Source organism: Sminthopsis crassicaudata, chromosome 1 (assembly GCF_048593235.1).
Source record: "Sminthopsis crassicaudata isolate SCR6 chromosome 1, ASM4859323v1, whole genome shotgun sequence".
In the NCBI taxonomy this organism is placed as follows: Eukaryota; Metazoa; Chordata; class Mammalia; order Dasyuromorphia; family Dasyuridae; genus Sminthopsis; species Sminthopsis crassicaudata.
In genome coordinates, this window is record NC_133617.1 from 129,028,223 (window position 1) to 129,051,287 (window position 23,065).

At 35.0% G+C, this 23,065-nt stretch overlaps 1 protein-coding gene across 1 annotated transcript; it reads left to right on the forward strand.

The window, feature by feature from the left end:
* The first annotated feature begins 4,466 nt into the window (after positions 1 to 4,466).
* Positions 4,467 to 20,270, forward strand: KCNV1 (potassium voltage-gated channel modifier subfamily V member 1). Its single transcript, XM_074266706.1, has 5 exons — positions 4,467 to 4,550; positions 4,652 to 4,765; positions 5,903 to 6,399; positions 11,395 to 11,924; positions 19,367 to 20,270. The coding sequence occupies exons 3-5, from the start codon at positions 5,918 to 5,920 to the stop codon at positions 19,876 to 19,878; spliced, it is 1,524 nt and encodes a 507-aa protein (XP_074122807.1). The 5' UTR covers positions 4,467 to 4,550; positions 4,652 to 4,765; positions 5,903 to 5,917; the 3' UTR covers positions 19,879 to 20,270.
* Positions 20,271 to 23,065: the final 2,795 nt, after the last annotated feature.

Here is a 23,065-nt window from a genome sequence, read left to right on the forward strand (position 1 = left end):
TTTGCACAATGACAAATTTGCCAAATAGAATAGTATTTAAGTTTTAACAGAAAATGCTTTAAAGGTCAATTGTATTTTAGAAGATTTAGCCTTGTAATATAGATATTTGAAGTATGATAGAACATCTATAAAGAGAGTGGGAAAGAATGAAGATAGTACAATAAGTAAGAAAAATATAGAGATAGGGAAGGAAAAAGTTGCTCACAAGTGGAGAAAGAACAGTTGTGGGTTTGTTATTGTTTGGTTTGGGTTTTTGTACTTTCTCTGTGTTTGGATGTGAGTACTTTCTTAAGAATTCCATTAAGTGACTTAAAATTTTGACCTTTGTGAGTCTATCAAAATTATGACATCATCTGTGCAAAATAATGAAAAGACCTCAAAGTATATCTCAGTCCTTTATGTGAAGAGAGCATCACTGGCCTACATAATGTTATGTTATACTAACATTATGTTACATTAAGTTCTCTCTGTATTTTCAGTATCGGAATTTTGGGGAACATTTGGTACTGGAAATAGCAGAACAAATCCAAGGCATATTGCTTCTTAACAAAACTTTGGAGATGATTTATGGTGGATGAACAGTTATGGTGGATGAATATTGGAATCTGGAGGACACACAAGATGACTGGTTAGAAAAATCTTTAAGGACACTACAGCATTGACTTGTAAAACATTGCCTTAAAAAAGATATAAAAGATAGATGTCTTCTTTCCTCTTCTTTTTTTTTCACATAAACATGCAGAATAGCAAATGTCAAAGTCATCACTGGAGAAACTGCTCAAAAACTGACTTTCAGGACCCAGAGAACCAAGGGAAATGCAAATAAATATAGCATATCCATTATAAAAACTTATACATTTTTATGACACAATAAAACCTTGGATACTTGGTTTAAAAAGATAACATTCTATATACATTAATTTTGTCCTCTTTAATTACAGTAGAACAGAGGCAATGACTTTCATTTCTGTTTTTGTATACCCAGTTCCTTACACATAAAGGGTATTTAACTTTTGGCAGGTTAAATTTATTTAAAAAGTCTTAATGATAAAATAATTTTAAAAGAAGTTTAGCCCTTTGAAATTACATTTAAATTCAAAACTACAATGTAAATGAGTACTGATACTTAAAAAAGTAAATTTAAACAATCAGCAATATATTTACATTATAAAAGTCTCATAAGGCACTGGCACTACATTTGATTATGTTACTCAATAAATGTTGCCTAAATGGAATGTGAATTATGTAAATTCTGGATTTTTAGATCCCCAAAATGTATTATATATTTATCATTTAAAAGTGATCTGTGAAAAGATCTAATGTATTTAATTTTGATATAAACAAAGAAGAAACATACCACAAATGATTCAGACTTTGAGTAGTGATGGCAATGACTGATGGGGAGGAAATATTATAAAGTGAATAAAGTAGTGGAATCAGAATCATGAATACTTTGATTCAAATCATGATTCAAAAACATATAAACTATATGATTTTAGTCACTTAAGTGACTTCTAACTTCAATTCCCTTATTTGTAAACTGAGAAAAAATGAGAGGATACAGAGAGTAAAATAAGGCTCTTCAAGCACTATAGTTTCAGAAGTAGAAAGGATGTCAATATCTTTTTTGGTTTGAGTCATGCCTACAGTAACCCCCATTATAATATATTGTATGAGTGGTCATCCAGCTCCTGCTCAAAGTTCTCATGATGGAGGAACCTACCTCCTCTCAATGCAACTCATTTCCCATTTGGACAGCTTTAACTGTTAGGAGTTTTACCTGGCATCAAGCTCAAATTTGTCTCTTTGCATCTTTCTCTTTAAGAGCAAACAGAACAAATCAAGTCTAATCTCTTCTCTATATGATCCTTTAAATACTTAAAGGCAACTATTATAAATTCCCTCAATCTTTTTTTTTTTCTCTCCAGACTAAGTATTCCTAGCTCCTGCAGGCTATTCTCATATGCCATGTTCCTCACTCTCATCACTATCTTATTTTTTTCTTCTGTATCTTAAGTTGTATCCTAAAAAGTGGGTTGTAACCAAGACAGAATACAGTGTTCCAATACTGTTTAATCAGTACAGGGGATAATAAAACTACTACCTCTTTTGTTCTGGAGACTAAGACTTTCAGTGCTACCTAGTTTTATTGTTTCCATGACACATTGTTGACTCATTATGAGCTTGCAGGCCATTTCCCCATCCCAGATGTTTTTCACAGAAGTTGTCATCACAGCCATGACTCTTCCATCCTAGGTTCTCAATTTTTTTTTAATGAATAACATTAATGTGATATAGGTATACCAGAATGAAAGGGAAATTTAATTACCTGAAAGTAGCCAAGGTAAAAATCAACTTTAAAATGTTTCCTTTTCCCATATACTTTGTACACAATGTACAGTTAGTTCTATTCTGAGAAACAAAATTGCTTTGCCATCTTTAAAAGATGAACAAATGTATTCATTATGAGTTAGTTTATCATCTACAAAAGAAAATGAGCTTAATTAACTTGCTGTCTGTCATTTTTTTCCCTTTTACTGAACAAATACATGAGAGCATACTATGCATGAAAAAACATCTATGGTGAGATAAGATGAATTAAAAAAAAAAAAAAACATAGGCTAGTTTACCTCTCAGATCTGTGAAGAGGGAAGGAATTTGTGACCAAAGAATTGGAGCTCATTATCGATCACAAAATAGATAATTTTTTGTACCAAAAAAAAAATAATGCAGATAAGATTAGAAGGGAAACAATAAACTGGAAAAACATTTTTACAATCAAAGATGCTGATAAAGGCCTCATTTCTAAAATCTATAGAGAATTGACTCAAATTTATAAGATTTCAAGCCATTTTCCGATTGATAAATGGTCAAAGGATATGAACAGACAACTTTCAGATGAAGAAATTGAAAACTATTTGAACTACTTATTTTTCTACTTATTATCTCTATTATCTCTTCATTTTTCTGGATCTCAGTTTTTTGATCTGTAAAAATGAGAGTCTGGATGACCTTCAGGTATTGTTCCAATTCTATATCTATGATACTATATTACTCTCATACTTAAGAAGCTTTCGTGATTCTCTGCTGCTGCCCACATAAAATACTTTGTTCGAAATTCAAGTTCCTTCATCTGACATTCAAAAACCTTCACAATTTGGATTCAGTCTACTTTTGCTGACTTTAGCAATTTTTCTTTTCATGTAATCTACATGAAAAGCAAGCTGGCTTAACTTTCTGTTGACCTTTCATGCCATCCCATCTCCCAATATTCTCTCTCAGTACCTCCCTCTTTGTATCATTCACCTAGCATAGTACCTTTCACATAGGAAGTACTTAATAAATGCTTTGTTTTTTACTATATTGAAATATATAAAGGGTAAAAACATGGAAATTCAGAGGAACATTTTTAACTTAACCATTCTCATTACTAAGCAGATTTGTCACCAAATAGCTTTTGACATTTTCCAAAAACTAGCTCTTTAAAAGATGAAGTTTTAACACCATTGAAGTGATTTAAGTTAACTTTACCACAATCTTGAAAGCAGTTCCTAGAGAAAAGTTCCTATAAAGGTTTTGTCAAATATCAGCATTGTTGGCATAAGTATAGGTGACCACAGTGAAGGGAACAATACTAATTTGGATCATAGTTTGTTGTTTGGGGCATTTTGTTTTTGTTTTTGTTTTGTTTTTTACATCATAGATCACAATTAATATAGCTTGTCAGCTTAGATTTCAGTTCTCCGCTTTAGAATCTTTTAAGATAAAGTCAAAAGGCGTCTTCACTCTATGAGAGTACTTTTGACATAGCATACCTCTTTCTCTCACAGAAGAATCCTCATGGACTTAATTTTTAATGAGTAAAAATATCTGGGAGGGAGGGAATTGGAGTTGGTACTATTTTGAATAAATGGTTAGCTTTCATGCTAACCCTAACCCAAACTATTTCAAAAAGTTTATTTTTTTTTCTAGAATTGGTTATTTATTCTCACAGGAAGAAAAAAAAAAACCCAACAACTTCATCCTACGTCCTCCTCCTCCACCTTAGAGCTCTGCCAAAGAAATGGTACTTTGTTGCCTCAGATTTATTTTTGTGTATCTTCTAAAACGACTTAGGAGGAAAAGGAGACAAGAAAAGACATTCTATCTTTCTCAGAAAACCTTAGTGACACTGCAGAATGAAGAAGGATGAATTTTTTTGCAAGATATTAAAAACATGATCTAGGACCATAACACAGGAGATATAATTATCTAACTCCTGACTGACATGATTATTTGCATTGGGGAACTTTTACCTTGAGCATTGGTAGGGGCAAAGAAGAAGGGTAATGAAAATTAATACTTGAAGTGTTAACTGTCTTCAAGATAAATATAATTGTCAGTGTCTCCAGGCTTTTAGTTCCCTCCTCTTTCCACACCTCCCCCTTTCCCTCCTGTTCACTTTTCACTGCCTGCTCTCAGTGCTAGAAGGCTGGTTGACTACAGAGCTGGGCTCCACAGAACGGCACTGTCAAAAACCAGGCTGGAGGCGGAACAACTGGAAGGCGGAGGTAGGCAAGAGAAGATTTGAGGGCAAAGGCTCGATTTATAAGCAGGGGCTCTGTGCCACGCCTCCTTGGTCATCAAAGTCATTGTCCTCTACCCATGACAGGCGCTAAGAGGGACGAATGAAGTCTCAGTAACAGATCAGAGCAGCTTCCTCCGAAGCTGCAGCTGCTGTGCCCAGCCCAGATGTGCAGCGGAGCAACAGCTAACCGGAGCGCCGGTAAGTCACAAGAGATATCTCTTTTTATAGGTCAGCCCCCAAGAATGGTACCACAGAGCATCCCAGGCACCGAATTAGTCTTTCATTTTGCGGAGGCCTTTTACTAAGGCATCAACATTATTTAAACTGCCTTAGGCACTCAACTCAGCTTTCTGATCCTTTTGCCTTCATTTATCCAGAGAGGGAGTTCTTTCGGTCTCTGCCCTATTCAAAAGGAACTTTTAGGGAAATTTAAAAGTGCTCAAAAGTAAAGCCAAAAAAAAGTCCAAGGGGACTGCACGGGTTATTCATTAGAAACCCCAATAATTAGCGGCTTTTTAGATGAAAAAGAGAGTGTGCTCTCATGACACTATTGGTATTTCGAAAGCAGAAGTAAAAAAAAAAAAAAAAAAAAAAAAAAAAAAAAGGGGGGGGGGAAGTAGGCTATAATTGTATTGAACTGGTAATCGCATTAGCCTCCTCCCCTCCAATTTCCAGAAAACTATCGTTACCACCCAAAATAGAACAAATCAGAAATGTGTTACTTAGAAAGGGTTCAAGGAAAGGCCCATGCTTACCCTTTTATTTAGGGTACTGAAAGGAAAGCAAGGAGCTGTCCCACATTCCCACCTCCACCCCACCCTCATCCTTGCTTTTCCTGCATCTCTCTACCTTCAGCTTCCCTCCACGTCCCCAACCCCACCCGAATTGTCGAGACAATTCACACTCGTTTGTCACTCCTTTTACAGGCAGGTCCTCCCGGTTGCCTGGTAGGTTGGGAGGTATCAGTCACGGAAGGTGGGCGTGGGAACGGGATGGACTTGGGCATCAAACAAATTCTTGATTTAAAAAAAAAAAAATCAACCCTGCAATGCTACCCATATTCTGATTTGCCTACTTTGGCTGACTCCTCTTTTCTGACCACTTTGACTCTTGCCGCCTTCTAGGTTAGATCCCCTTGCTTGAGTGCATTTGTCTTGTTAAGAGAGAAAACAAGTAGAGTGGGTGGAGAGGAAAGCCGAGCTAGCAGGAAGACGCTTGTCTCCCCTCCTGACGGTTCCTAAAGCATTCGCTTCCAGCTTGCTCGGCGCCACCACCACCCAACCCCCGCCTCCCACCGGGGCCTGCTCTCTTTCTTAAACTTTGTCATGTCCACAGGAGCAGGTGGCAAGGATGGAGGCGCCTTCCCGCTGCCGGTCCCCAGATGCCGGGGTGGCCAATGAAATGCCGCTGAACAGTGGTTCTCTACTCTCCTTAGACTCCAGTGTTTTCTGCAGCGAGGGAGAAGGAGAGCCCCTAGCTCTGGGGGATAGCTTCACGGTCAACGTGGGAGGTAGTCGTTTCGTCCTATCCCAGCAAGCATTATCCTGCTTCCCACACACGCGGCTGGGAAAGCTGGCCGTAGTGGTGGCGTCCTGCCGCCACCCCGGTACTCTGGCCGCCGCCTCCAGCACCCTGGAGCTCTGCGATGATGCCAACTTGGTGGACAATGAATATTTCTTCGACAGGAGTTCCCAAGCTTTCCGCTACATCCTACACTATTACCGTACTGGCCGGCTGCACGTCATGGAGCAGCTGTGTGCGCTCTCCTTCCTACAGGAGATCCAGTACTGGGGCATCGACGAGCTGAGCATCGATTCCTGCTGTAGGGACAGGTATCCTATGGAGATGGGGCAAGCGCCCTGCGTGGGCCTAAGGATGCCAAGAAGGAGAGGCTAGTGGGTGGCTCATAACATATTTAAAAGAATAGCTGAGGCATTTTAGGTTAGGAAAGTCTCAATCAGGGATAAAACGAGTAGTATTTAGTGTAGTCTTGCTGACTTGTTTGTTTTAAGTTGCAAGGTAGTTTAAAGAAATGGAAGGAGGAATCAGATGAAATGAATTACACCTGGGAGACTAAAATTTTGCTCAAGTTATGTAACTTCTCTGCGCCTGGGTTTCCTCACCAGTAAAATGAAAGGTCTGCATTTGATGGTCCATGAGGTTTCTTCCAACTCTAGATTCTAGGATCACTCATAAAGTAGAAGAATGTCTAGGTTAGAGAAAGTCCTTCAACAAGTAATTGTAATTTTTGAAATCTGATTTTGAACTGTGCTTTTTCAAAAATAGGAAGAATCTAATTCAAGATTCAAAATAAAATAAAACTGAACAAAAATAAAATAAAATGGGGGAAATTGAATATGAAAAACTTGGGGTGGAGAGACTAAACACTAAGAGGACATTTCAGAATTATCTGGAAGATGAAAAGTCAATTTCTAGACAATGAAAAAGTGAAAGATTTTGATGACCACTTAGCAAATAATAGTACATTGTTTGCATATTTGGGGACTTAACAATCATACTTTAATCATCATAACCCTGTGAAAGAGGAAGTACAATGTATTATCTCCATTTTACAGATAATGATATTAAAAGTGAAGTGACTTATCTACAATCATATACCCTGGTAAAAGGAAATAATAGATTCAAGTCTGTCTACACACACACACATTTACTTTGTCTCACTTGATCTTCTCAACAAGCCTGGGAGGAATATGATATTATTAAACCCATATTAGAAATAAGGAAACTCAGGGTCACACTGATAGTTTCTTACATGAGCTATCAGCCTACAGTGTCTAAATGTAGAGTCTGAGGACCTGGATCTTCAGCACTGGCTTTAACCCAAGCTATATGACTATGAACCAGTCATTTAACTTCTCTAGGCCTCAGTTTCTGTCTCTTTCCTAGGGAGATAATACTTATGCCAGCCATTTTTCAATATTGTTAAAGGAAAGACTTCATAATTGAAGTAATACAAATATGCATTTATGATTAAATTACATTTGACAAATGTTGATTAAGCATCTGCTATTTAAAAGATATTGTTAGCCTCTGGATAGTCACAAAATGTTCCTTCATAGCTATTACTCGAAAAGAACTAACTAGCTAATAGTGGAAAGGAAAAATACACAAATAACTATGATACAAAGATAATCATTGGAAACAAGATGTAGGAATGAGAGGAGAGATTCAAACATACTTCTACAAAAAAAAAAAATTAAAGAGCAAAGAGGTCACTTTTATCAGTCAAGGATTGGGAGGTGGGCAGGGAAAGCTGTTGTGGAGGGCTTTGAATATCTAGATCAGGAGATCTTACTTTATTTGATGACTAATAAGAAATTACTGAAGTTTTTTGAGTGGAAGAGTGACATAATCAGAACAGTACATTAGGAAAATTACTAAGGTCAGAATGTGAAGTACCGATAGATTGTACAGACAATTAACTAGAAACAGGAAAAACAATATGGATCCTATTATGGGGATATCATTTATAGCCATCCTCTATTCACCAATGCTGGTACATTCTCTTTAGTACAGTCAGGCCTTCATCTTTTCTCACCCAAATGATCAAAGTGTTATAGTAGAATATATAATGTTACATACCAATAGATTATAATAGTTTAAATTACAAAATAAGCCAGGATTTAGATAATTAAGACTGGAGTAGAAAAGAAGGAAATAAAACAAGAGATGTACCAAAGTAAATTTGACAGTGTTGGATAACTATATGGGAGGAACAATAGGTAAAAAAATCAAAGTCATGAAGCTGGATGAATAGGAAGATGGTATTATTCATACTTCATTTTAGTAATTCAAATAATCCTTTTTTAAACAACATTAGTTTGTTTCTGAATTCTTAAAAGAAAAACATATGTGTATGTGTTTGTGTGTTCTGTGTGTTCTGTGTATTTGTGTGTTAGAAAAAGAATAGTGTAAAGGGGACCATTCAACTGCCTAGGCACAGAACTAAGTGCTTGGGATATATAGATATAGTTAGATAGATTGTATATTCATATATATGCATGTATGTTAACATATATGTACATATACATTTAAATAAATGGGCCTTTAATTCAAAGAGCAATAGTTGATCAATGAGAAAACATATACATATATAATAACTATCATATCAAATTAATACAAGTTAATTTCATGGGAGCAGGTGGGATGGAAGGTACTAGCAGCTGAAGGATCAGAAAAAGTTAAGGAGATAGCACTTGAGATGAGCTCTAAAGGAAAGTAGAGATTCTAAGGAGTAGAGGTAAGAAAGAAGCCTTCCAAGCATCAAAGATGACACGTAATTGAATGTTCTTGAATAAGTCCAATATCTTGCTTCCATTTCATTTTTTAATTCCTTGTGAAGGTCTTCTAGTCTGCAAATGATGCCTTCACTTGCTTTCCTCTCTTTTCTTAACAATGTAAGGTTCTGACCTCATCTTCAATTGAACCTGCTCTTCCCAATGATTTCTTAATTGCCAAATCTAATAGCTTTTTCTCACTTCATCTTTCTTGATCTCTCTATGATCTTTGATACTATCAATCATTCTCTTCTTAATACTTTCTTCTTTTTAGGTTTTTCTGGCTCTATTCTCTCCAGGCTCTCCTTCCTGAGAGTATATTCCTTCAAAGATTCCTTTTCTCAGAGATTATTTCCAATTTATTATATATAAATATATATTTACATGCAAACAAACTAATGGATATATGTTTGTGCATATATGTGTAGGATATGTGTTTATGCATGTATGTGTACACATGTAAAGATATGTTTATATACAACTAGTGTCTATCACATGATAGATTGCTTAGTAATTGTTAATTTCTGATCAAAAGTTCAAACATATGATTTTCAGAGCACATGTGGCTCACATCACTCCTAAACAGACCAAAACCAGAATAAAATATCAGCATTTTCAAAATCATCATCTAAGTTAAAACCACTAAGCTCCACCATGCTTAGAACTCTTCTTTTCTCTTCTCCTTCTATACTATTTTGCTTGATGATCTCAACTCCCCTGGAATGAACTGTCATCTCTATGCTAATAATTCTCCGATCTATTTACTCAAAATTGATAATCTCCAATCTTACATCTCCAACGATTGAATATCTCCAACTGAGTGTCACATAAATGTCTTAAGCCCAAGGTGCACAAAAGTGAACTCCTTTGTTTCCCCTCAAACTTTCCTCTCTTCCTAATTTAACTGTTTCTATTCAGGGCAACACCATTCTCCTAGTCACCCAAGTTTACAACCTAAGTCTCATATTCTACTTCTCACTTTTTCTCATATCTCACATAGAATCTGTTTACAAGTACTCTTTACATATGTAATCCCTCCTCCTCTCTGACATTACCACCATCCCGTTATAGTCCATTCTGAACTATTGCAGTAGGCTTTGGGGTTGATCTCACAACTTTGAATTTCTCTCTAATCACATCCGACTATCCTCCATTTTGCTTACAAATCAATTTTTTTTTCTTAAACTGTAGGTCTGAGCATAGGATCCAATGCCTTATTCATTAAACTAAAGTGGCTCCTTATAACCTCCATAATTGAATATAAAATAATTTCTTTGGCTTTTAAAGCCCTTTTTATCCTGGCCTCTTTGTGCTTTCTAGTCTTCCCTCCATGCATTCTATGATGCACTGACTCTCAAACTTTGACGATCCTTATACAAGACACTCCATCTCACGACTCCATCTGTGTATTTTCACTGGATGTCACCCATGCCTGGAATTCTCTCTCTCCTCACCTCCACCTCCTCATTTTCTTGGCTTCCTTTAAGTCTCAGCTAAAATCCCACATTCTAAAAGTCTTTCCAGGTTCTCCTTAAAGCTAGTGTTTTCTCTCAGAGATTATTTTTAATCTAACATGTATAAACATTTATATACATTCATATAGCTAATAGATACATGTATTGTTTTATGTGTGTGTATGCATACCCATGTATAGGTGTTTATTATGTGATAGAATGCTTAGTAACTATTGCATTGAACTGATCAAAGGAGATCACATGATTTTCAGATTACATGTGGCTCATATCATTCCTAAATAGACTCAAACCATAATAAAATGTAATTGAGAAATATTTAACAAAATGAAAAAAATACCAAAAATATAGATTACAACACATTTCAAAACTAACTCAATATGCAGTCCTCAGGGATCTTTATGTATAGATAAGTGACCCTCATTTCTATGTAAGTTTGACAGCCCTGAGTTAGGTAATCATTACATGTCCCTTTGAACATTAAAATACATAGAACTGTAAGTAAAATTAAATCTCATATTCTTTGTTCTGTTCTTATCCTCCTTGATCTCTCTCTAACATTTAACACTATTGACTATATCCTCTTTCTTGGTACTCTTCCCCTTTAGCTTCCATTATACTTCATTCTCATAGTTCTCCTTTCTGACTGCTTTTGTTTCTCTTTTATTCAGCCTTCTCTTCCTACTCTTTCATATTGCTATCCCCTAAAGTTATGTACTTGTATCTATTCTTTCTATATATTTTCTTCCCTATTTGTATCATCCAATTCCATGATGTCAGTGATCACTTCTTTATAAATGAAACCCATTTCTATATTTATTATATTTCCATATTTATACCTTTACCCCTATTCTCTGGTCCCCATATTTCTAATTACCAATTGAATACATCCACCCAAGGCTATTAAATGATAGATCTGAGATTCAGGATTTCCAAGTACAAGTCCAAATCGTTTTTCTATTATTATTGCTCTTGAACAGATTTTTTAAAGTGTCATTTGTACTAAGGTCATAATTTTCAATAAAAGTTCTAAAGATCATATTATTCTTTTGGAAAGGTACTTGAAAAGGAAGGAGTTGAGTGAGACATTAGACTTCAAGGATGATACAGAAGACCAGGAAAGTCAACATGAGAGTGACCAAGATTTCTCTCAAGGACTCTGCCCTACTACCCGACAGAAGCTCTGGGACATTTTGGAAAAACCAGGATCTTCCACAGCTGCCAGGATCTTTGGAATTATTTCCATCATTTTTGTGGTCGTGTCCATTGCCAACATGGCCCTGATGTCTTCTGAGCCAAGCTGGCTGGACATGCAGCTATTGGAGGCCCTGGAGTACCTGTGTATTACTTGGTTCACTGGGGAGTTTGCCCTACGCTTACTCTGTGTGAGGAATAGGTGTGGCTTCTTAAGGAAGGTGGCAAATATCATTGACCTTTTGGCCATTCTCCCCTTCTATATCACTCTGTTGGTGGAGAGCCTGAGTGAAAGTGAAACCACACAAGAGCTGGAAAATGTGGGGCGCATCGTGCAGGTTTTGAGGCTGCTCAGAGCTCTGCGCATGCTAAAACTGGGCAGACATTCAACAGGTATTCACATTTTATTGATGCTTTTTAAAACTACCATTGTTTTAAGTGTTTAAAAAATCATGAAAATGAAAAAAAAGAACACAATCATCAAGTTGTAAAAATAATAAGTATGGTTATGAACATATAGGTATACCTAAGCAAAATGCTCTTCTGATCACAGAGGGCAAAGTGGTAAAGAAACTTCTGATTTCTGATGTCTGGATAGACCAGGTATCCAGATTTGGTATAAAAGAGATATGATCATTTCCCAATATATTTTCTGATAATGGAAAAGGAGTACCCTGCTTAGAAGGAAAACTTCATTTAGTCCATCAATAAAAATGAGCTGTTACATACAAACTGTCCTTCTAACCAGGATAATCACTAGATAATCACACTTTTGAAGCTTAACAGATATTATTGAAATTTTCTCTATTGGAGAGAGGGAGAAATTAGATAGTAAAGAGAAAGAATAAGGGTGACAAATTAGGAATTAGTTGGAAAGAAATTATTTCCTATAGCTATATCTATATTAGCCAAACTATAAGTTTGTCTATATATCAAGGGAACTAGGGAACTAGGATAGAATTTTCCTGTTTTTTAACCAAACTGGATTGATTTGGATTTTTTTCCTGACAGTTTCATTATTATTGTTTTCTTTCTAGAGTATTTTCTCAGTTTCACATAATGTAGCTTTGATAATGGGGTTCCTAACAACTTTTAAAAGCACTAGTCTTTGTTTTTTGACACATATAATGGGATGCTTTCATAGTGTATTTATAAACTCTTCAGGGGTTTTGATTTTAAAACACAGTTAAGACTACATTTTTTGAAAAGAAAACAAGAAGGGAAAAAAGGGAAATAACAGTAATTTTCACTATGTCAGCTCTCTACAAGACTAATAAATTCTTAGACAAGCATCATCTCCATAGAAAGGTTACATGCAAGAGTATAACCTCATGTTTAAATATAAGATGAATTCATAATTTACATGAAGATTGCCATCCTTGTACATTAAAATCATTTAGGGGAGGGAAAAGAATTTCTTCCCCCTCTGGTTTCCTGTTCACATAAATATTAATTATCAAAATAATTAAGATAGTTTAATTCAGCTATCTACTTGTTTTGTTTTTGAGAATTGTTAAGATACCTTCAGCAAAAATTAAATATAATTGTGCAAAGTAAAAAAAAAAAATCACTGGTCTAAGAATTAAGAAACCTACACTTGAGTCAGCCCCCTACTGTACCATTAACAAGTTGTGTGTGATCTTGTAAAATTCACTTGACTTCTCTTGGCTAAATTTTCCTACTCTGTAAAAGAAGAGGAGTTGGACTGGATGATTTCTAAAGCTCCATCTAAGTTTGACATCTAGGAAAAATAACAATATTTCCAATCTAACTATCTCTGCAAGCTACCTAGGAGGTCTTCTAAAATAGTTAAACCTCACATATATTATTCATTGGTCTCTAACAATAAATAGCTTCTTAATAACTCATGTCCATCTGGGGAGTTTAAATATCAGAATATACATAGTAATGAAAATATAAATAACACTTGAATTAATTTCAATAGCCTTTGGTGAGTCTGATCAGGACCACTTTGACTTAACTCTGTCCTTATGCTGTAAAGTGTATATTGATGTAAAAAAACTTGTTCATGCTTTCAAAAGATCTCTACTTCCTAGCCTCCAAATATCAAGTGGGCTTCCTGAGACACTGATCTTCTTACTGTAAATGATTTATTTGGAAGATTAAGCTTTCATCATTTTTGATTCTTCCAAGGATCCTATCACATCATCAAAAACAGGTTCTTTCTTCTTAAAACAAATGTAATGAATGGAAAAAGTCAGCACAGCAATGAAGTGAAATCTGGCTCTTTGAATAACTGCTAGCATTTATATAATTCTTTTTAAGATTTGTAGAGTACACTTGTTTGTCCTCACAATAATTGTCTAAGGTATGTGCTATTTTTAGTCCCCTTTTACAGATGAGGAAATTAAGAATGAGAAAGGTTAAGTCATATATCCAGGGTCACATAGCTAGTAAGTAGGTGAGATAGAATTTGAACTTAGATCTTCCTTATTTCATGTCCAGTGCTCTAAATAGTGTGCTGCCTAACTACTTATACTTTCTTTGCTGTCCCCTTAGAATAGAAGAAAAATTGCTCACCGTTTTAGATTATAGGCATAGAATTAAGTCAGCTCTAGAAATTCAAATATTCTAACCCAAATGTTTTTTGGTAGGACTGAAATTATAGATGACTAATAAGTCAGTGGCATAGAAAATCCCTAACACATAATATTGTAAAAAGTTGACAGCATTTACTGAACTTATACCTCACATACCACTTTGACATGAAACACACTTAGATGAGAGACAGGTTCCAAGAGGCTATGCTATCATTTGGAATGCAGAGCATGCACATGAGGGCAATTGAACAAAATTGTAAAGGGTAAAATGTATAGCTAGATATGACAATTTTAATAACATATTATCATTACTATTAAAACTGGGAATATTTATAGAAAACTCATTTATGCTAACATATTTGAGAGGTTATCAAAAAGAAGAAGAAAGAAACTTGACTTTTTTAGCCCTACAAGGCAGTAATTCTGCCTTAGGTATAAGTTTGCAAAGAAAAAAAAAAAAAAGGTTAAATGTCAGGTACAACTTCTTAACAATTAGAGCTAACTAAAAATAGAATAAGGTGATTCAGATGTTTGTTGCTATCTCATTGGAGTCATTGAGTTAAGTTTGGATGAGCAATTTGGGGATATGATTTTATGAATTGTCTGATTCCTCCAGCAATAGGGTACTTTTTGAGGAGCAAGAGTTCCTGTTTACTGGAACTTGAGGTTCAATGAGACTTCCCAATGTGAGGCCATGAAAACTTAGTTCTAGTTTTAGACAATAATTCATAGACTAAAGGAGGAGGAGGAGTTTATTGATGTTAGGGCACAGACCCATATACCTGGTATTCGAGTCCTAAATCACTAACACTTACCACAGCAGCCACTCAGATAATGGTCCTGAGGCTGCAAGTTAAGGGAAAGAAGGTGACACTGGGAAGCATCTCAATGGAGCTCTAGATAATGCCTATAGTAAAAGGTAGAGTTTTTCATTGCCATATGCTAAAAGAAGGCATAGCTCTGAACTCAAAGGTATAAGTTTTTGATTACAGGGAAACTTCAGCAGGACTTTAGGGCTTTACTGTAGATAGGAGTCAAATTCTATCAGTGACAGCAGACTAGGGTATAACATGGCTGGTTTCTGACTTGGCATTTAATTTTCTTTTCTGTATATAATAGTATTTTATTTTTTCCCAGATACATTAGAAGAAGATTTTTAGCATTCAATTTACAATATTTTGAATTCCAAAGTTTTCTCCCTTTTTCCTATCTTCTGGTAGGCAGTTTGATTTAGTTTATACATGTGCCATCTTATAAAATATATTTCCAAATTAGTTATAGTTGTGAAAGAAAAAATATTAAAAGGAAAAAAACACAACAAAGAATAAAGTAAGTGAAAAAATATGCTTTGATCTGCATACAGTGTCCATCAGTTCTTTATCTGGATATAAATAACTTTTTTCATCATGACTCCTTCAGAGTTATCTTGGATCATTGTATTGTCTTTCACAGCTGATCATCTAACAATCTTGATGTTATTTTTACATAGTACGTTTCACTTTGCATCAGCTTATGGAATTTTTCCAGGTTTTCTGAGAGCACCCTCCTTATCATTTTTAAAATCACAATAGTAGTCCATCCTAATTTCACACTACAATTTATTCAACCCTTCCCTAACGGATGGGTATTCCCTCAATTTCTAATTCTTTACTTCTAGAAAAGAGCCACTATTAAGTGCTTTTTGTACATATAGATACTTTTCCTTTTTGTTTTTGTTTTTTCCCCTTTTTTCCCCCTTTTTGTTTATTAATCTCTTTTGGGATACATATACAGCAGTGGTATTGCTAAGTTAAAAGATATGCCAGTTTTATATCTCTTTTGGGCATAATTCCAAATTGCTCTACAGAATGGTTGAATTAGTTCACAACTCTACCAAAAATGCATTAATGTCTCATTTTCCCCACACTCCCTCCAACATTTGTAACTTTGCTTTTCTGTCCTATTAACCAGTCTATTAGGTATGTAGTAATACATCAGAATTTTTTCAATTTGCATTTCTCCAATCAATAGTGAGTTTGAACATTTTTATGTGGCTATAGTTATGATTATTCATCTGAAAACTGTTCTTATCTTTTGATCAGTTATCAATTGGGTAATGGATGTTTTATTTAATTTTTTTATTATTATTTCTCTATATATTTGAAAAATGAGGTCTTTATCAAATAAACTTTCTTCAAATTTTCTTCACAATTACTTCTAATTGTAGTCACTATTTGTTCTATTATCTCTCTTCTTTCACTCTGAACCTCATCAAAAGTGTTTTGTTTTTGAATAGTTTCTCCCTCAATCAGTTTTCCCTTCTATCACTTCTCTCTTCTCTTATTCCTTTCCCCTCTTACTATCCTACAGGATAAGATAGATTTCTACGGCCAATGTTATTCTCCTTTTGGGCCAGTTCAATCACTCCCTTTCATCTCCCTCTTCTTCTCTTTCAGTGTAAAAGCTTTTTCTCACCTTACTTTTATATGAGATAATTTATCCCATTTTATCTTTCCCTTCCCCTTTCTCCAAGCACATTCCTCTCTTACCCCTTACATTTATTTTTTTAGATATTAACACTTCACATTCAGCTAACATACTCTCTGTCCATATATACTCCTAATTTCCTTAATAATAAGAAAGTTCTTAGAAGTTACAAGGATAATCTTTCCAGGTATTAATGCAAATGATTTAACCCTATTAATTTCCTTAATAAGAAGTGCAAAAATCCAATGCCTTTTTTGTGTATCTTTTTAATATTTCTTTGCAGTCTTGTATTTGAAAGTAAAATTTCCTATTCAACTCTGATCTTTTATTAATAATGCTTGAAAACCCTTTTTTTCACTGAATGTCCACTTTTTCCCCCTGAAGGATTATACTCAGTTTTTCTGGGTAGGTAATTCTTGTGTGTAATCCCTGCTCTTTTGCTCTCCAGAATATCATATTTCAAATCTTCTAATCCTTTAAAGTAGAAGCTGCTAAATCTTTATTATCAAGTATTAGATCTACAATACTTGAATCATTTCTTTCTGGTTACCTGCAACATTTTCTCCTTGACCTGGGAGTTCTGGACTTTGGCTATAATATTCCTGGGAGTTTTCATTTGGGGATCTCTTTCTGGAGGTGATCAATGGATTTTTAAACTTTTTATTTTACCCTCTGGTTGCAATTTCTCTTGACAATTTCTTAAAAGATGATATTTTTTACCACAGTTTTCAGGTAGTACAATAACTTTAAAATTATCTCTTCTTAATCTATTTCCCAGGTTAGTTTCTTTCTTTTTTTTTCCCAAAGATATATTTCACATTGTCTTCTATTTTTGTTTTGTTTTTTGGTTTCCTGATTTTTCATAAAGTCATTAGCTTCCACTTGCTCTATTCTAATTTTTAAGGAATTATTTTCTACAGTATGCTTTGTATTTCTTTTTCCATTTGTTAATTCTATTCTTAAATTGTTTTCTTCAGTGAGTTTTTTATCCAGTTTGGCCAATTTTTTTAAGGCATTAGATTTTTGCACTTCCTTTAAGATTTAGCCTCAGATTAACATTTTCTAAGGTGTCCTGATGTTTGGGGCATTCTTCCCTACCTATTTTCTTGATCACTTCTCCAGTGAATAGGGCACTTTTATCTTGATATTCACCAGGAAGGCTTATTATAGTTTCCCAGAAAAGCATTGTAGAGAATGGAGTATGTCTCATTGGCTATAAAAATATTCAAGCATGAATTAGATAAAACGAAAAATAAAAGTAGATGTGACAGTCATGCATGTCTTTGGGTGTACATAACATTCATAGATGGCTGATGTCAAAGGATCACATAAGCATTGTACATACTACAGTATGTTTTTAGGTTGACTATCTTCATGTATGGGTTGAACTAGCTAACCACTGAGATTCCTTCCGGTTTTAAAACTTATCTTTTTCTAAGTTTTGAAGGGTCATCAGTTGGAAATTCCTTTCTATGTCAAAGAATTCCTAGGCATTGTAGAGAATCCTGAATGGCACTGTAGCTCAAATGAAAAAACATATCTAAAGTACCCTTCCAACGTTAAGATCCCTTATAAATAGGATTGTTATTATTGTTGCTACTTTTATATGTGCTACTCAACACATATGGAGGACCGTTTTAGACAGACATAAAGAAATCCTTTTTAGGAGTTCTCCCTTCAAGAGTTATTGATCTGGGGCAGCTAGGTGGCGAAGTGCATAGAGCACCAGCCCTGAATTCAGGAGGACCCAAGTTCAAATCTGGTCTCAGACACTTAACACTCCCTAGCTGTGTGACCCTGGGCAAGTCACTTAACCCCAGCCTGGGGGGGGAAAAAAAGACATTGATCTGGATACACTTCTAGGTTTTGATATATTGAATGTTTTTTTGCTTGAACATGTGAATTCAGCAGGGCAGGGTACACCCAGAGTAGAGACTCCCCACAAATGTATCTGTAAACTCACCTTCAACTTGTAATCTTAAGAAGTTTTCTCAGGCCCTCAGAAGTTAAGAAATAAACCCATGGTTATACAGATTTTTAATGCAAAGCTTTCCTCTTCCAAATCCAGTCCTCTAGCCAATATTTTCTATGCCAGTGGTCTCTAGCTGTTGAAGCTGACTGGGTCACACAGGTCAATTATTCCATGTTGTCCTAGCTTTCTCACTTACACCTATATGTATAAATCTTTATGTCTTCTGGATCATAAAAGAAGATCAAGGTGGGCTTTCATTCTAATGGTCTTTCACTTATATCTGACTCTTTATGACTCATTTTTGGTTTTCTTAGCAAAGATGGTGGAATGGTTTGATATTTTCTTCTCCAGTTTTTTTTTTTTTGAAAGATGAAGAAACTGAGACAAGTCAGGTTTAGTGACCTGTCCAGAATCACCCAGCTCCTGAAATCAAATTTAAACTCAGAAAAATGAATTTTCCTTACTTGAGGCCCAGTGCTTTGTATACTATGGTACCACTTAGCTGCTCCAAGGTGGACTTAAATAAAAGCAAAATGGTGGGTGAATCAAAAGTATATTGAGAGGGGCAGCTAGATGGCACAGTGGATAGAGCACCAGTCCTGAATTCAGGAGGACCTGAGTTTAAATCCGGTCTCAGACACTTCACACTTCCTAGCTGTGTGACTCTAGGTAGTTCACTTAACCCCAATTGCCTCGGGGGGGGGGGGGAATATATATATATAATTTTATATAGAGAGAGGGGGGAAAGGATGGCTATCATTCAAAGTATCCATAAGTTCATAGTAATTAGAAGAATTAAATGAATCAAATGACTGACAGTTTTTCTTGTATTTCAGGCTTGCGGTCACTAGGAATGACACTCACTCAGTGTTATGAAGAGGTTGGTCTGCTCCTCCTATTTCTCTCGGTGGGCATTTCAATATTTTCAACTGTGGAATATTTTGCCGAGCAAAGCATGCCAGGCACAACCTTCACAAGTGTGCCCTGTGCATGGTGGTGGGCAACAACATCCATGACTACTGTGGGTTACGGTGACATTAGGCCAGACACCACCACAGGCAAAATTGTGGCCTTTGTATGTATACTATCGGGGATACTTGTTTTGGCCTTGCCTATTGCTATTATTAATGACCGCTTTTCTGCCTGCTATTTCACTCTGAAGCTGAAGGAAGCAGCTATTCGACAGCGTGAAGCCTTGAAGAAATTGACAAAGAATATAGCCACTGACTCCTATATCAGTGTTAATTTGAGAGATGTTTATGCCAGAAGTATCATGGAAATGCTCCGATTGAAAGGCAGAGAAAGAGCAAGTACTAGGAGCAGTGGGGGAGATGACTTCTGGTTTTAAATCCACTTTCAGTATATTTTCAGAAAGCTTGTATGTTATCAGCAAGGTTAATGAAGCACTGATGTACATGTCTGCTAATGTTAAGATGCTTATCTTAATAACATTTACTGTTTTAATTTTTCCAACTTGTTTCCTTGATGTATCAGAATATTTTATATCCTCAAAGACAAACAGAAATATTCAAGGTGACACTAAAGCTATTTTTCATTTTTGGATCTCAAAACAGCCAAAGGAATTAATACATCAAAATGAAATCTCTCCAGTGACAAATGTGTGGCAGGTTTCTAAATGTGTGCAGTAATAAAACTATGACATGGGGAGCATTAAGGATGTGATTATGCCTCCAAACTCAATTTATAAAGGAATGATAATTAAAAAAATTTTCAAAAGTTTACAACCATGTAGATTTTTTTCTTCTCAATTGTATTACCCTAGGAAGAAATTACATGATTACTTTGCTCATTAGTCTCTTGACTGTTGCTAACATGGGCACATTCATGGACTCAATATCTAAATGAATCAACTAACTTTGAACTAAAAAAAGTTGGTTTTCTATTCACAAATTGACACAGATTTATCCTTTATTCTCATAAAATGCTCCATCTAAATTACTAGTATAATTATCAAATGATAAGAGCAAATGATTCTGGATGGTTATTGCAATATATCATCCTTACTTGGAGGTTGGAGGTAAAGGAAAGGGACAATTATATAGGGGAGGTATGTGGAATTCAGACTACTTACAATGCAGTATGAGTGTTCAGTTGACAGTTTTGCTACCTTAAGAAATAGAATACTTTCAACCTAGACAATTGGTACTGTAACTCTGTGGGTTCACTAAGAATAATATAATTACCAAGGCAGTTTGCTTAATGGTTTCCCAAATAGATTTTAAACTCTAGTAGTGATTGGTTAACTATGTATATCTTTGATTCAGTAAATATTGGGGATTACATCATGAACAAATTGAAAATTCAGAATTTTAATTATTAAATGACCATATTTCAATCAATGAAAATAGTATACTTGGCTAACATCAACAGATTAATCATTTATTTATTCAATTTTATTCTCTATATTATTTTTTCATTGTCCCAGTAAATTTTCAATTAAAGTTTTGAAAGTGACTGAAAGGCAAGAAAAATCAATCATCTGCTTTGAGAATTAACAATACTGGGTCTGTCTTATTATAGCATTATTGTCCAACACTATCAAGTTAATAGGCAGAAAAATCAATAAAATGAAATTCATTGTCATAAGGACAGGGATGCAACTATCATTTCATCAATATATAAGAACTCATAGCTGAGGAGTTTAAGTTATTTGCTCTGTATCACAAAAGCAGTATGGTTATAGATGGTGAACCTAGGTCCTCTCTAACCACAATGCCATCCTGAAGTAAATGAAATCTATGGAAATTTCATGGTAAGTGCCATACCTATTTATTAATCCTGAACCCAAGGAATAAATTCAAACCCAGGAAAAATATATGCTTTCTTCTTAAGAATAATGGTAATTTCTGAAGAGCTGGCATTGTGATAAATTATTATCCTTCCTAAGAAAATATTAGGTTTTAAATTAATAAATTTTAAATTATATATATATATATATATATATATATATATATATATATATATTGAGGCTGGGGTTAAGTGACTTGCCCAGGGTCCCACAGCTAGGAAGTGTTAAGTGTCTGAGACTAGATTTGAACTTGGGTCCTTCTGAGTTCAAGGCTGGTGCTCTATTCACTGTGCCACTTAGCTGCCCCATAATAAATTTTTTTTAACTAACAAGAAGAATTTGTAATAGGAATGACATTTTTCATATTTAGGTTTATTTTCTGGGTTATTTTTCTATATCCTAAACATTTATATATTAAAAATTTGTGCTTGTATAATATGAACAAAAATTTATATTAATTACAACAAAAAGGAACCAATGTTATATTCAGTACACAGACATAATAATGAGAAAATATAGATACCATATTTTAAAGCTTTAATGAGGTATTCTATATCTAAGATGATTCTCAGGTTTATTTATCTAGCCAATTAAAGAAAAGAAGAAAAATAAAATGATTTCTCCTGATCTCCAGTCTTACATCACCAATTGACTCTTGGACATCTTAAACATGAAGTTCCATGGACATTTCCAGTTTAACATGTCCAAACTGAACTAATTATCTTCCCTCTCCAACATCACCCCCTTCCTAACTCTCTCCTTTTGTCCTCCTACATTTTCACTAATCTGATGCAGGCTTTCATCACTTAATACCTGGTATATTGTAATAGCCTTGTGGTTGGTCTCACTGCCTCTCCTCATGCCAGTACATCCTTCCTGATATTATTCTTTAGCTGTCAAATTGATCTTTCTAAAGTGCAGGTCTGAGCACATCATCCTTTCTGCTCATATACTTCCAGTGGCTCCCTATTGCTTGCAGAAACAAATATAAAATCTTCTTTTTTGACTTTACTTCATAACCTGGTTCCTTTTTTTACCTTTAAAGTTTTCTTATACCTCATTTTCCTCCTTGCCTTTAGAAATATACTGAATTTGGCTTCTTTGCTCTTCCTCACACAAGGCATTTCATCTCCTGAATCCATGCATTGCCACTGGTTGTTCCCCACATCTGACATTCTCTCTCTCCTATTCTCTTCTTCCTGGCTTTTGTGGCTTCCTTCAACTTTTAGCTAAAATCTTATATTCTACAGGAAACCTTTCTTGGTCCCCCTTAATGCTAATAACCCCCCATCATCTCCAATTAATCTTGTGTATATATTATTAGCACATATTAATTTACATGTCATCTCCCCCATTAGAGTTTGTGCTCCTTGAGAGAAAAGACTCTTTCCTAGAATTCCTTGCCATTAGTACAGTGGTTGGCACATAGGAAATGTTTAATAGATTTTTAACAACTCTGGCAATAAATAAACTATTTTATTTCAATCCATTTAGATAGGCATTTATTAAATGTTGTTTATGTGCAAAATACTGGTGCTATGACAAAGAAAAACAATATTGCTTGCCCTTAAGGACAATATATGTATATACTTTATTATATGTACATATATACTAATCAATGTTCATGATATTTCCCAACAGCAAAATATGTTTCTTGAGAGCAGAAACTGTTTTGTTTCTGTGTTACAGCCTATACTATATTGCTACATTCACATACACACATAAA

Excerpts from the sequence above, each read along its gene's own strand:
- KCNV1 (XM_074266706.1), top strand. The coding sequence starts at position 5,918 with ATGGAGGCGCCTTCCCGCTGCCGGTCCCCAGATGCCGGGGTGGCCAAT. Across the intron at positions 6,400-11,394 it reads GATTCCTGCTGTAGGGACAG|GTACTTGAAAAGGAAGGAGT; the intron begins GTATCCTATGGA and ends TCTTTTGGAAAG. Across the intron at positions 11,925-19,366 it reads ACTGGGCAGACATTCAACAG|GCTTGCGGTCACTAGGAATG; the intron begins GTATTCACATTT and ends CTTGTATTTCAG.